Below are 14,499 nucleotides of genomic sequence, written 5' to 3'. Positions count from 1 at the left end.
TCATCCACTCAGTTACACCTGGAGCCCTCCCTTGCCAACTTAACGGAATCGCCGCTGCAGTTTGGGAGACCTACTTTGAAACCCTATTCCAACAACCAGCCACCACCCAGGATCTAGCGAGCGGCACTGACCCCCCATGGATCAACTCAGATGACCCTGAAGACATCCAAATTCAAATAAGAAAACTAAAACCATCTCGCCCCCCTGGACCGGATGGAATAACAAACTTTGATCTAAAATCACACCCGGAAGCGTGGTCCTCACTCCTGAGCATAATCTTCAGCCACTGCTCGGCTTCCAAATCTATTCCATCATCATGGACCTGCGCGAACATTGTCCCGATTTACAAAAAAGGAAACAGGGCTGATCCAGCAAACTTTCGCCCCATAGCCCTTCTGGATTCAATAGGTAAACATTTTGGTTCCATTCTCTTGCAACACTTCACCAGGTGGGCAAACAACGCCCCTTGTCAAGACAACCTTCAAACCGGCTTCAAGAAGAACTTAGGCACGAACGCCAACATCTTGATCCTGGAAGGCAAACCCAGCTTATACATCACGTTCGTGGACCTAACCCAGGCGTTCGACAAAGTGGACTGTGCAAGATTATGGCAGAAACTAACTCAATGGGAATGCCCTCCCGAGCTCTTGAACCCAATCAAGGCATTATACTCTAATACATCAATGAGAGTCCGGTTAAACCAACAAGGGACCCTATCTGGGGTGATAAAAACAGCCAGAGGGGTAAAACAAGGCTGCCCACTGGCACCCGCCCTATTTTGGACCTACCTAGGTGATTCAGAAAAACGAATCCGTTCATTTCCACGAAAGTTAGGAGGAGCACAGATCAGTCGCCTGCTGTACGCAGACGATCTGATCCTATTGGATCACACCACAATAGGTCTCCAACGACAACTGAATAACCTGCAAAGGTACATGGCCGAAAACAACTTGGAAATCAACGAGTCAAAAACAAAAACGATGGTGCTCCAAAAACATCTAAACCGAAGGAAAAGATTCACCTTCACTTGGGACCGGCCCAAATCGAAATTGTGACTAAATTTAAATACTTGGGTGTCACGTTAGACAGCTCCTTGAAAGAAAAAGCTATGCAAGAAGTTCTCATCGCAAAAGCTAAGAAGCAATCCATACAGGGGAAGGCTATAGACATCAAATTCGGACGTTACTCGCTAATCCCAGTGAGAGACTTTTATAAGAAAAAGGTAATACCATCGCTAACTTTAGGGACGGACGCTATGCCAAACCTTCCACCAGAGCTTTGGCCTAAACTGGAAGCCTCGTTCTGGAGAACAATTCTTGGCCTCCCAAAATCGACCCCGATCGCCTCGTACAGGAGAGAACGTGGCTTATTATCCTTGGGAACCAGAGTAGCGCTAAACAGCATCCTATTATATAGGAAATGTATCATGCCAGATTCCCCGTACGCCTACCGTCTGATATACCAAGAACTTGAACTGAAATCATGCAAAACACTCCAGAACTGGGAATCCAAGATGCTCAACCTTTTATACTCAGTGGATAGCTGCAAGGAAGAACTGATAACCAACCCAGTTAAAACCTCTAAAAAAATCAAAAAGTGAGATTGGATAAAAACTCTAGAAACAGCAAATAAATACAAACTGACTAGCCACCTTCCACCATTCTTCAACAAACTGGACATGTTGCAAACATACCTCATACTTTTCCCAAGTAGATCAGCTCGACTCTACTTTTTGAAAATTCGACTGAACCTCTTGGGGACAAATGAAATCCTGGCTATTAGAGGCTTAACGCCAACAAACGTATGTCGCTGCTGCAAATCCACCACAGAAAGAGAAACAATCCGCCATCTCCTCCTGAACTGCCCCGAGACACGCAACATCCGCCTCACTTACTTGAAGAACAACATCTCTGACTTTTCTTCACTAGATGAGGAAAATTGCTGGAATAAGCTGATCGCTGGCGACAAACCAGGCTGGGCCCTGGCAACTGTAAACATCATGAAACATATCATCAACGTGAAGCTTCCACTTTACGTTTCGAACATTCTCCCCATCACGACCAACTAATCTAAAAGGGACTCACGAGCTTCACATAACTTGACCCTTCATGTCCCTGACGGGTTTGTTTGGCTCTTGTTTCCACTCACCTGTCTTCTTTTTGGTTTTGGATTTGCATTGATGGTCTACTTTCTCTCTCTCTTTTACAAGAAGAAAATCTGTTAACCCGTTATCCTTTCTGTTTTGGCCTTCGGACTAGAAGTAAATTCAATCTACTGCTTTGTTAAAAAATCCGAATTGATTAAATAAACAAAAAAAAAAAATTAAGTTGTAAAGTAATATGATGAATTGTGATGATATGCTTATTTTTTTACTTTATTTTTTTAAGGAAATTGTGCAAATGTTATTTATTATATGGTTAAATTGCATCAGATACATATCGAGATTTTAGGTGATTTATCACAGGGACTTTTATAGTGGCTTGGTTGAAATGTATTTTGTCCCGACATGAAGCTATGCAGATTGTATGGATATGTACTTATAATTTGTGTTTTATGTGTATGTGTTTATTTACAAAGCCATGTTGGTTGGAAGTATATTAATAAAAATGCAATTAAATTAAATGAATGCTACTTTCTGAGGATAAAGTATATGTCTTAATGTTGCCATCTTATAGCAGTTTGAGAAGATGGGGAGGTCCTGGTAACCAGGGGTGTTTCTACGTCTGGAAAAGATCTGGGGCTACTTTAATGTCAGGACTGTCTGGACTCGGGGCTAGCTAGCCTTTTGGTTGTAGCCCCTGAGCTTTTATTTGGGGTTAGAATCAAAAGATTCGGGGCTATGGCCCCCTCAGGCCCCCCTTAGCCTTTGCTGGTAACACTGGGAAGAAATCTCTAGTCACTCTTTATCTCCCACTGGCTTTTGGAAAACTTGTCACGTTATTGTCTCAAGTAAATTGCTAAAGGTCCATGACATTCAAAAGGAATTATTTTTAAATATCAAGTGGCTTTGGAGGATTTGTCCAATCATATCCCTGCAAGTGTAAAGTTGTAATAGGAACCTCAGTTACTAGTTACTTAGACTAATGCAATGCCCCGACTGCAACACCTTGTCACATGTTGCACTATGCTTCTGCCTACCCTGCCCCGCTGAGACCACAGTTCCACTACTTATTTCAGTACACTTCTACCACTGTGCTTGTCCATCCATTCATAGTGCTGGACAACCCAACCCAAGCCCACCCAATGGCACACACACAAAACATACACAACGTACTCATCTGTTCATCCACACTCTCACTTATCCTTCCATTCACCCTTAACCTATTCACACAATCGCACACAAATTCACTCTCCCAGCCATCCACACAAGTGGACACATACACAAATATCACTCACCATCTAAGATTAAACAATGTCCCCGTCGGCTTATTGGTTTGTTGAACCTTGTTCTATTTGTAGTTGCTTCTTATGTTATTTTGTGTATTACATGTCACCCACCACCTTTTGCCTCAGATGATTCTGTTTGAAACTTCATAACTGGACTTGAGGCCAACATTGCGCAGTAGTGTATACTGTGGATATATATCAAAACATAATTTGCTTCTAGTAATAGTACAACACCTGCGGCACATTCTGCTGAGAGTGGCTTTGTATGGCATACATGTACGACTTTGGCATTTTAAGACTCACCACAAGAGGTGGGCGTTTGGTACAATGAAAAGTTAAGGTCTTTAGTTATGTTGCTATGAAGAACTCAGTTTTGGATAGTTGGAAAAATACATTGTATTTAGTATGCAGACTGTTGTCTCATTGTGATCTTTAGATCCTTAGATATTGGGGGGCTGGCCGTGAGAATGTAGGTAAGGAGGACCAGATGTATCTATTCTTATGTTGCAAGATTGTTGCAAGATTGTTTAGGTCTCTTTGGCAGGGCCATCTTAAGCACTTTTGGGGCCCTGGGCATGGACATCTTCGGGGACCCCCTCCACCAAACCAAAGGAATTAAGTGATCAAGAAGATCTGCGCCCCCTCCCCCCGCCGCGATCACAAACCATAGGTGCTGCCTCATAGCATTAGAAATAAGCATGTTTACTCCCTTTAAGTTCCCTTACCCTCTTCATTCTTGCTCTAATCAGAATGATAAACAAGTACCATTTGAAGGCCAACATTATCAGTCTACGAAGCGGTTGTTTGGGTCTCTTTGGTGTGTTACTGTTATTTTTCGTTTTTTAGCGAGGCGCGCAGCCCGTGAAATGTACAACATGTCTATTTTTGTCTGTTTTAGTGGAACATAGTGATTTGCGGTCAGATGAAGACGGTAGTCCACGCAGTCTGACCTCTTGCTGGAAGGCAAACATGTTTACATGTAGCTTACATGTAATACACATTTTACTCTCGCTTTAGTTTAGTAATGGCGTTTGGTGCAATTCACCTCTGTCGATTTCTCCCATCCCTACACCTGTGACAATGTTCCAGATAAGGCAGTCGATACAACACCTTTGCTACGGTTGTATCAAATCATTGATTTTCTTGTCTGTCTGCTGTGTTCATTCATTAAAATATGCCAGTCTGCTTTTTGTGGTCGCCCTCTGTTCCTCTTGCACCGACCCGGCATTGGAACTACAGTCTGTTCCTTCTTACAGCACTATTGGGTTTTACTCACCGACTCGTATGCTTGTTTTTGTGTTCTAGCTGGTGTGATGCTAGTCCCGAAAAGGGAGACCGTGGACGGATTTGAGGAGCACTTTGGCTTGAACTATCTGGGCCATTTCCTCCTGACCAACCTCCTCTTGGACACCCTGAAGAAGACGGGGACCAACCGCTACAGCGCGCGCATTGTCACCATGGCGTCAGCCGTCCACTACGCCGGAGAGCTACACCTTGATGACTTACAAAGCAGGTACATGTATTTTCCATTGCTTCCCCACCTGATGTTGTGCTTCCGGGCCAAGTAACGAGATTGTGTGCAGACAGTCAAGTGCCATCAGTGATTGCCATCCCGGGCACAGCTGAGGCAGATTCCGCTGAGTACTCCGTGCCATGTACGACGCCACACATTGTGGCTTTGTGTCCTCCATGGACCCATTTACCGGACACAGAGATGATTCATCACAGTTATTTATTTCATCAAAAGTATTTTGTCAACCACAAACCTTGCCCTCCAGGGCTCACTAAACACTATACAACATGCATTGGTAGAAATGGAAAAGAATTGGTGGGGGTTCCCACGAAAGTCGGGGTGGGGTTTGGGGGCGGCCGGTGCACGAGGAGGCAGGGTTTAGGAGGGACCAGGCTGGCAGTTGACCTCCGATCAAAGGAAATGTCCAAAATAATAGTTTAAAACGGCGCTATTTCTTTCATGCTGCTTCTTTTCCAAACTATACATCAATTCCACTTTAAAACGCTTCCATGGCACTGGTGATGAGTTACTTCACTATGCGGATAATAGTTTTGACCAGTGTTGCTGAGAAAATATTCTTTAAAATGCACAATTTGCATCCATTTTATTTTTAAAAACTCTGAAAGCAGTTGGGTGGCTGCATCGTGTGGGATAGTTGCAATGTTAATAAGGGTATATATTTATTCATGCATGTTTGTCGGATATCTGTATATTTATTTATGTATGCCATGTTTGTCAGATACAGGTATCTGACAAACATGGCATAAATAAATAAACCGGGTCGTGGCTGAGGACTGTAACTTCCTCTTGTGAGCCCTTGCACGGGTTCACCAAAGGAAGTTACAGTGCTCGCAGGCTTGCTTTTTTTTTCCCCAGCGCTGACTCTGGCCGGATCCAAGTCGGATCCAGTGGGAGCCGGTCCAATCGCCAGCGCTGACAATATGATAAATCAGCGCAAATTGCTAATAAGGTAGACATCAAATGAGTACATTAATACATCAAAAAAACGAAAAACTGTAGCGCCATCAGACCGAGTGCTGTGCCTGTCTTCCTTGGGCGGGCAGGCAGGCAGTAATTCAATATTGGCAAAGAGTGTTTATGGCGTGTGGTTTAATTAGCATTTAGTCACTTATTCTGTTTTGGATGTTCTGGAATGCGGTAGCCTCAGAAAGGTCACGCTATATGAATACATTAGGCTAAGAGCGTAAAGGTATAATTTTTTTAAAAAAAATAAAGGCTGTGGCTTGTCTTCATTTAAATGTATTCTGATCTTTGTGCCACAAACAGTGCCGTGACCTTTTAATTAAACCTGCCAGGAGGCGTTTGCTTGCAGTTAATGCGTAGGGTACGTCTCAGCGGGAAACCCAGTACATTTAACCTACAAGGACATGAGTAGGGAGGGCACAGAGCTCATGTTTATTAATACTTCTTTTCTTTAGGTCTTGTCTCAAGTTTTAAACCTTTTTTTATGGCGGGAAACCTCGATTTTCCTGTGGAATTGATCTTTTCTGGAGGCAGCTGCTACCAAGACAGTTGGTAAACAGCTTAACGACCTGCAGCGATATTCAATGTCCGGCCCCTGCTGGCACGCAGCTCTGAGAAGCGTGGAGTATTTCCTTACGCGTTGCCGTTGCATTACTTTGTTTGCAATGCAAGTGTGACAGCGATTTTTGAAAAGGGTGCTGGTTACTTCAAGCGCCCTCATTGAGTGAGGGCCTGCAACAACCATGTTCCTTACTTGTGTAGGCCTCAACGAGACCTGTATCGAATGATAAAAGGCTAATCCAGTGAATGTTCTGGAGTTTTGAGTGGAAGGGATAGCCCCTGTGCAAACCTCACCAATGGAGACGCCTGGGGGAGGAGCGGAAGTGGACGAAGGGGGACCACAGTGTACAATTGGTAGCAGATTGGGCAATGAAGAACTGATGCAAAATAACTGTAGCAGGTGAAACATACACAATCAAGCAAGATGGTGGATCAAGCAACATGCAAGGATGACTGTAGACCCATGGCAATGCATTACTGACACCAGGGATGCCAGTTATAACGTTTCAGTAAAAATGAATTGGCGGAATACAGTGTAAAGGTAAACACAAATGATGCACAGCAATGCAGACTAGTATATAAAATGAATGCACGTGCAAATGTTATACAGCAGCAAAGGCAGAAAAATAGCAGCTTACTCTGATACGGGCATTGTGATGGGCGCAACCGTGCCTCGGGCCGCCCCGTACTAACACACACGCATGCACACAATCACTGAGCCGACTACATGTACGTCTGTGCTTTCCAGGGTCCCGGCGGCAACTGCCGCATGGACCGTCTTTATTGGTCAGTGCGCATACGCGGCCCAAAACGAGGCTTGTGCGTGCGCGCCTTTAACTTAAAGACGTCACATCCCTCCTTTTCTATAACAGAAAACAACTAATACCAAAGACTTAAACATAACAACTGTGAACTGACCCAACGTGGGTCGCTGACCTGATTGAGACGCCTGCTCAGTCTCCTGAGTGCAGGACATAGTCCTTTAGACAAACAGGCAGTCTGCGATCACGTTGCGTGGGATATCGGCCGCCACTCTGTGGGGTTTGCGGCGGGCTATCAGTCCGTGGCATCATATCCACTGGCACGTCCCCTGCCGGGTCCTCTGCCACTGCTCTGGGCGGGGCAACATCTTCTGGTTCATCATTCGGACGTGGGACATCGATCTTTTTGAAGAAAGATTGGTTGCGGGTGACAGTCCCTCTCTCATTGGCTGCGGTGACCATGGTCCCTTTTACATGAGTAACCGTCCACGGTTGGGGTTCATACGGGAGCGACAGCTTCCCTTCGGGTCGCAGATTTCGCACAAGCACGGAGTCTCCCACGGCTACCTCCTTATCTTGTAAACCTCTCCTCGCACTCTCTTTCTCGTTGCGCGCCGCTCGCTCTTCGTGCACTTTGTTGTTATCGACGACCCCGGGCTCACAGCCCTCTACTTCCGGGATGAGGCCTCTCGGACAGCATCCAAATAGAGCCTCGGCCGTGGCAACTCCCGTCGACTGGTGGGGTGTTGTTCGGTACTCACGCAAAAACTCCACCAGTTTCTTTTTTAAGTCCCCTCCTCCATTGGCCGATATTCGAAACACCTTGTTCAGTGTCCTCATGAGCCTTTCGGCTTCCCCATTTGCTCGAGGCCAGAGGGGTGACACTTTGCGGTGCTGGATTCCTTTCGCATTCATGTACTGTGCGAACTGGCTCCCTGTGAATGGTGGTCCATTATCAGAGCACAGGATTTCGGGAAAACCGTGAGTCGCGAACATCTTGTCCAAGGCCGTGATGGTAGGCTCACTTGCTGGTGATTCCACCACTTCCACCTCCGGATATCTCGCCCATTGGTCGAGCACGGCCAAAAAGTACATGCCCTCCCTGTCGACCCAAAGTCAGCATGGACTGTGCCCCACGGACTCTCACTCCTTTCCATGGAGCTGATGGGTGGTGCTCTCTCTATTGGGCTCGCTGCTTGGCATGGCAGGCACCTCCTCACGTGTGATTCCACGAGGCCTTCTAGATCCGGAAACCATACTTTGGGCCTCAGCCGTGCCTTCGTTTTTGCGACCCCTTGATGTCCGGTGTGTGCCAGTTCTATGACATGAGCCCTCAGTGTCTGCGGAATAACAATCTGCCTTCTGCGCAGCAGCAGTCCGTCATCTGATATCGAGAGTTCATCGTTTACTCTCCAGAGCGCTTGGAGATCCCTCTGGGCCCTAGCATCCCGCCTGGTGTTGTTCTGCAGTACCTCTTTCCATTCACCACTTCTTACTGCCGCCTGAATGATTTTGAACACTTCATCCGTTGCCGATTCCTCAGCCACTGCTTCCCTAGACAGTGCCACCGGCATCGCACTCTCCACAATGCTGTGAACAAACTCCTGGCACTCCACAAGTTCACCAGACCCCTCCCCCGCTCATGGTTCGGGTGGCGGGACAGATAGTTAGCTGGATTGGGCGTTCCAGGCCGGTACACAAGCTTGACCCCATACTCGATGAGCGGGAGCATCCATCGTTCAATCCGCGAGGGGGCTTCGACGACACACCCGCAAGGATGGGCAGAAGTGGTTTATGGTCCGTCACTACCGTCACAGGCTTTCCAAGAATATATATGCGAAAATGCCTGCAGCCCCATAAAATGGCCAGCGCCTCCCTCTCAATCTGAGAGTAGCGTCTATCGGTGTCCGTGAGGGCCTTACTCGCATAGGCAATGGGACGCATGTCACCTCTGGCGTCAGACTGCATAAGAACAGCACCTAGTCCCACCGGGCTGGCATCCACGACAATTTCTGACTCTGCGGTTGGGTCGAAATATGCCATTGTGTCCCGATCCAAGAGAGCCCTCTTGATCTCCAGGAATGCATCTTGTTCTCTCTTGTCCCAAACCCATGTGGCCTCATTCTTTGTCAGGGCCCGGAGAGGTTTGGACAGGGACGCCAACCCTTTGATGAATCGCCCACAGTAGTTAACCATCCCCAGGAAACTACATACTTCCGTGGGGGACTGGGGCGCCGCAGCCTTGCGGATGTCCTTTATTTTCTCCGGATCAGGCGAAACACAGCTGGTGTGAAAGATGAATCCAAAAAACCCGATACGATCCTTGAAAAATTCACATTTTCCTCGATGTAGGGTAAGGCCCAGCTCCCTCAGCCTCTGCAAGGTGGACTCCAACCTCTTCATGTGCTCGGTCTGGGACTTAGCAAAAACCAGAATGTCATCACTCAAGTTGAGTACTCCTTTTAGACCAGCTAGCGCTCCCCGGATGGCATTTTGGAAGACTTCCGCCGCAGACGAAATACCAAAACTCAGGCGTTTAAATTGATAGAGGCCCTCATGAGTGGTAAAGGTTGTAATGTATCTCGACTCTGGGTGGAGCTCTAGCTGGTGATACCCCGACCTTAGATCCAGCTTCGAGAACACCTTGGCCCCCTGCAGCTCTCCCACAATGTCGTCCAGCGTTGGAGTTATGGGCCTCTCCCGTTTGATGGCAGCATTCGGGAGACGCATGTCCACGCAAAGGCGAACGGCGCCTGGCTGTTTAGGTTTTGGCACCACTACAATGGGCGAAACCCAAGGCGTTGGCCCTTCCACCCTTTCTATGATGTCCATCTCGACTAGTAGCTGCAATTCCTTCTCTACCTGCTCGCGGAGGTGGAAGGGGATCCGCCGATGCTTCAGGGCCGTGGGCCGAATGGTGTCGTCAATCGCACTGGGGGGAGCCTTCAACTTGCCCACTCCCTGAAAAATGCCAGCGAATTTGTCTAGGAGTTGGTCCATGTCCACCTGGTACACCTCGAGGGCAAAGTGCACAAGGTCCAGCGCCTCCAACGTGGCACAGCTCAGCAGCGAGTGCGGGCTGACGTCGGTGACAAAAAAACCTCGCTTTAATGGTCCTGGCCCCTCGAGTTACGGGCGCCACAAACACCCCCTGAATGGGTAACGGTGTGTCACCCCCAAAAGTGAATATCTTCGCCCTTGACACGTCCAGTAGGGGCGGGCCCGGGATGGCCTTATAGTGGTCGGTGGCAAGAACACAAACAGAGGCCCCAGTGTTAATCAGTACCTGGGTGGGCGCACCTTGAATGTCAAACACACATGTAGGTTGTCACAGTTTCTTCACTCCTGTCGCGAGATTTGAAATGAAAAAGATTTCCTCTTCCTCTTCTTCTGCGATGTTAAGCCTTTGAGTGTCCTGCTCCAGCGTTGCGATGCTCCGCTGTCTCCTAAAGCCACCACCGCTCGCCCTCGCCGGCCCTCGGTGTGTGGATATCGGGGCAGCTGCACGGCACATCCTGGCATAGTGACCCGGATTGTTGCACCTTCCGCAGACTCTGGTCTTAGCAGGACAGTCCTCAGAGTGGAGCAGATCATACTCACAGTATTGGCAAATAGCCGCAGTCCCCTGTGCAGTGGCCACATCCTGGCGCTTCTGGCTCCAGCGCGACTTTGACGGAGCCTGCCTCCCCACAGCAAATGCCTCTTCACACTTTCCAGGGCGCACTGCTGCGTCCATCTTTGCACCCCTTATTTCAGCCAGCTCATACACTCTGCCGCTGTCTAGTATTTGGGTAAGAGTCATGCCTAGCTCCCGCAGAATCTGTCTACGCAGCTTGCCTGAACTGTAACCTTGGATCACTTGATTGCGAACCATGACCTCTACATTGTCCCACCTGCAGTTGCTTGCCATCTGTCGCAGACGCACGCAGAACTGGTCAAGAGATTCATCCTCACGCTGCTTCTCCCCGCAAAAGTCTATTGAAGTCCCTGTTCGATAATGGAATGAAATAGTTCTGTAGTGCCGTTTTGACAGCATCATACGTCACTACCTGCAGGTTCAGGGATTCATAAATGCGCAGGACGTCCATGCCCGCTGAATATAGCAGGGTTGCTCTTTTCGCATCATCATCAGCCTCTCCAGTCGCAGTAAAAAACATATCTAATTTCTTGATCCACAGGAGCCATTTCGGGCCCAATTTTGAGGGTGGACCAGAAGTGTCAAATTCCTGCATTGGCAGCAACGAGCCATGCTGCCGACGCACCACTCTCGGTGTCGCAAAAGCTTCCCCGTCACTGTCCACCATCTTCACTGGTTGCACAGGCACCTCGGTTTATGTAGGAGGCCGCAAACCTGTCTTGCACAGCTTCTGACGTATCTGGATGTGTGTGCTGAGGCACTGCAGTGTTGTGGTGATGATCCACTCCAGCACCTCGTTGGCAGTCAGCCCTAGACAGCCCTTCTGGCACCCTGCCACTACAGGCCTGTGGTCCCAGGACAAAGATGCAGTCCTCGTGGACTGGAGGACTGCAAAATTTCCAAAAATTGAGGATTTGATGAGCCTCAGCACGTGGGCAGCGCACAAGTGCCCTCGCGGGCCGCTACTACCTCACGTGCCGAAGATAAGATGGTCGCCATCACTCGTGTCGGGTCCAAGATCCGTGCGTAGAAGAATGCCTGTGATTGACACACTTGCGCGTGTCAAACGCTTTCTCCGTCGCTTCCCGCCTTGTCGCCAATGTGATGGGCGCACACGTGCCTCGGGCCGCCCCGTACTAACACACACGCATGCACACACTCACTGAGCCGACTACATGTACGTCTGTGCTTTCCAGGGTCCCGACGGCAACTGCCGCACGGGCCGTCTTTATTGGTCACCGCACATGCGTGGCCCAAAACGAGGCTCGCGCATGCGCCCCTTTAACTTAAAGACGTCACAGGCGACATGATATGAAAGTAGTATTTGCACAGTCCAATTGGGACAACTTTAAATCAGCTTGAATAATACACAGGCTAGATACAGACAGTTCAGAATATGAAGGGGGTAATATGTAATGAATCAAATGTAATACTGTACACTTCAACCGTGCCAGTGAAGCTCCTTTCTTAGGTAAAGCCATACACACAGTTAATAATAAACTGCTTTATTTATTTATTTATTTATATTTTTAAAGCGCTCACACAGCCCGCGGGCATCGAGGCGCTGTTACAGGATATGATTGTTTTTTAGTTGCGTAATTGGTTTTTTTCTTTTTGTCTTAGTTGCGTATTTATAACGCGCTTATAACGCTGTAAGCGCGGACTCGGAGATCGAACCTATGTTGCTTCGTGTCGTCTTGCTTCCAAGGCGAACACGTTGCCGCTGAGCTATCCTCCTGGGACAGCTTTATATATTTCACACTATGAAAACACAGTTTAATTTGCAATAACTTCCCTTATTCGTACTGTCTCTGAGAGACATTAGAGGAATATCCATACAGTGCTTAAACAGAAAAGGGGTAAGGTAAATGGGACAAATTCGGCCAGGGGTTTACTTGGGTGAGGTTCGGGGGGGCGGGGTGTAGGGTATTCCGGAGATACGCTCTACCACAGTTCCATCCCACAAAGTGAGGAACTATCTAACGGGACCCCAGCCATTCAGAGATCCTGTTCTTTCTCCTCTAGTCCTAGGACACTGCAGCACGCAAGGTGCTGCGAAGGGCAGAGGTTGCTGCACTGTTGTTGATCTCCCCCTTGCTCCTGTCTGGTGTTTAGGCTTTGCTACAGGAGCACCTCTCTCCCAGTCTGCGGTGGGCTGCGGCTCAGCAGTGGCACAGCTGCCTTTAGCGGAGTCCCCATACAACAGCAGTCAAAACTTGGTGTATGATACAATAGGACTCCGGGCAGAACAGCCAGGTCTCTGGCAAGGCCTAGTTCAGATCACAAATGAATGCAGGACAAGCTCTCTGGAAGAGGGTCTGTAAAGCACATGGTGACATAGCAACAGGTTCCTAGGGAAGACGCCCCGAATCAAGGCATTGCTCTGCTTCCAAAGGGGTTGGGAACAAACAAAGGAGAGGTGCCAGGGGGGTTTCAGGAAGGATGTACCAAGTCCCAAATCCCGTGTGAATGTGGAATAACTGTAACATTTTGAACATAAATTATTTGACAAGAAAGAACAGTGAAACTGGCATTTTGTTTGATTTATTTATTTATTCATGTTGTATTTACCTATTTCTATTTTTGCTAAGCACTTTCCACCTCTCCCTTGCACTTACCCCTCTCCCACGCACTTGCGCGTTCTGAAAGTCACTGGGCCTAGTAAGATCAATGTTTTTGTTTTCCCTTGTTCCCCTCCCTTGCCTCGTCGCGCTCTGAAACGCTTGTGTACTAGCGCGATACAAATAAAATATAAATATTAATAAGATGATGTACATTTGAACATGGGTAACCGAGTTACACAATGTTTTAGGATTAAAGAAATGAATTAATTAAAATATCAGCACAATCCAGGTGCTCCTGCAGGGCAGTATTAGGTCAAAGGAGGGGGCATCCTCCTCCTCTTCCAGATGCCAGAAAGTCTGGTAAACAACTCAATTTAAAGTATAGGAAAAAACAGGAGGCAGGAAGAATGATTTGAGCTGAAAAACAAGCAAACCAAGGGCAGTTTTAGGTCTGAGGAGGGCTCTAAGGAGACCTGGTGTCTTCGAGGGGCTTCAGAGTTTTGAACTGAGGAACTTTCCCATTATGCTAATAACTGCCCTCTGAAACATGCTGTAGTCCATTTTAGGACATGGCTGCATATATAGCTTAATGTACTTTTAAAGGGTTCTATGCATCATTAATCTTCTAATGTGAAACATACAGTCTACATACATGGAAATGGTTCCTTTGTCATCTGCTCCGAGGCTAGGCCAAAACCTGACTGCATTTTCTAGACTGTATTGGCACACCGCAGTATGTGCAGTCTGCCATCGTCTGGGGGTCCACAGGCCACTGTCTCTGTGTTGCAGACATAAGTCCTCATTCTGAGTTGGGCAGTCCAGTAAAAAAGAGCCGGTATCCTAGAATACCAGCACTTTACCGGACCTTTTAAAGGGTTCTATGCATCATTAATCTTCTAATGTGAAACCTACAGTCTACATACATGGAAATGGTTCCTTTGTCATCTGCTCCGAGGCTAGGCCAAAACCTGACTGCATTTTCTAGACTGTATTGGCACACCGCAGTATGTGCAGTCTGCCATCGTCTGGGGGTCCACAGGCCACTGTCTCTGTGTTGCAGACATAAGTCCTCATTCTGAGTTGGGCAGTCCA

At 47.7% G+C, this 14,499-nt stretch overlaps 1 protein-coding gene across 5 annotated transcripts in view; it reads left to right on the top strand.

Moving 5' to 3' along the window:
• The window catches only part of DHRSX (dehydrogenase/reductase X-linked), a 1,538,459-nt gene that overhangs the window by 1,163,676 nt on the left and 360,284 nt on the right, over positions 1-14,499 (top strand). For all 5 annotated transcript variants that reach the window (XM_069637026.1, XM_069637025.1, XM_069637028.1 and 2 more), the window contains one exon: positions 4,693-4,900. In XM_069637026.1, the coding sequence (XP_069493127.1) occupies positions 4,693-4,900 (208 nt within the window). The remainder of the gene's footprint in view (positions 1-4,692; positions 4,901-14,499) is intronic.

Source organism: Ambystoma mexicanum, chromosome 7p (assembly GCF_040938575.1).
Source record: "Ambystoma mexicanum isolate Mex_15411 chromosome 7p, UKY_AmexF1_1, whole genome shotgun sequence".
NCBI lineage: Eukaryota > Metazoa > Chordata > Amphibia > Caudata > Ambystomatidae > Ambystoma > Ambystoma mexicanum.
This window is presented reverse-complemented; position numbering and strand designations above follow the sequence as displayed.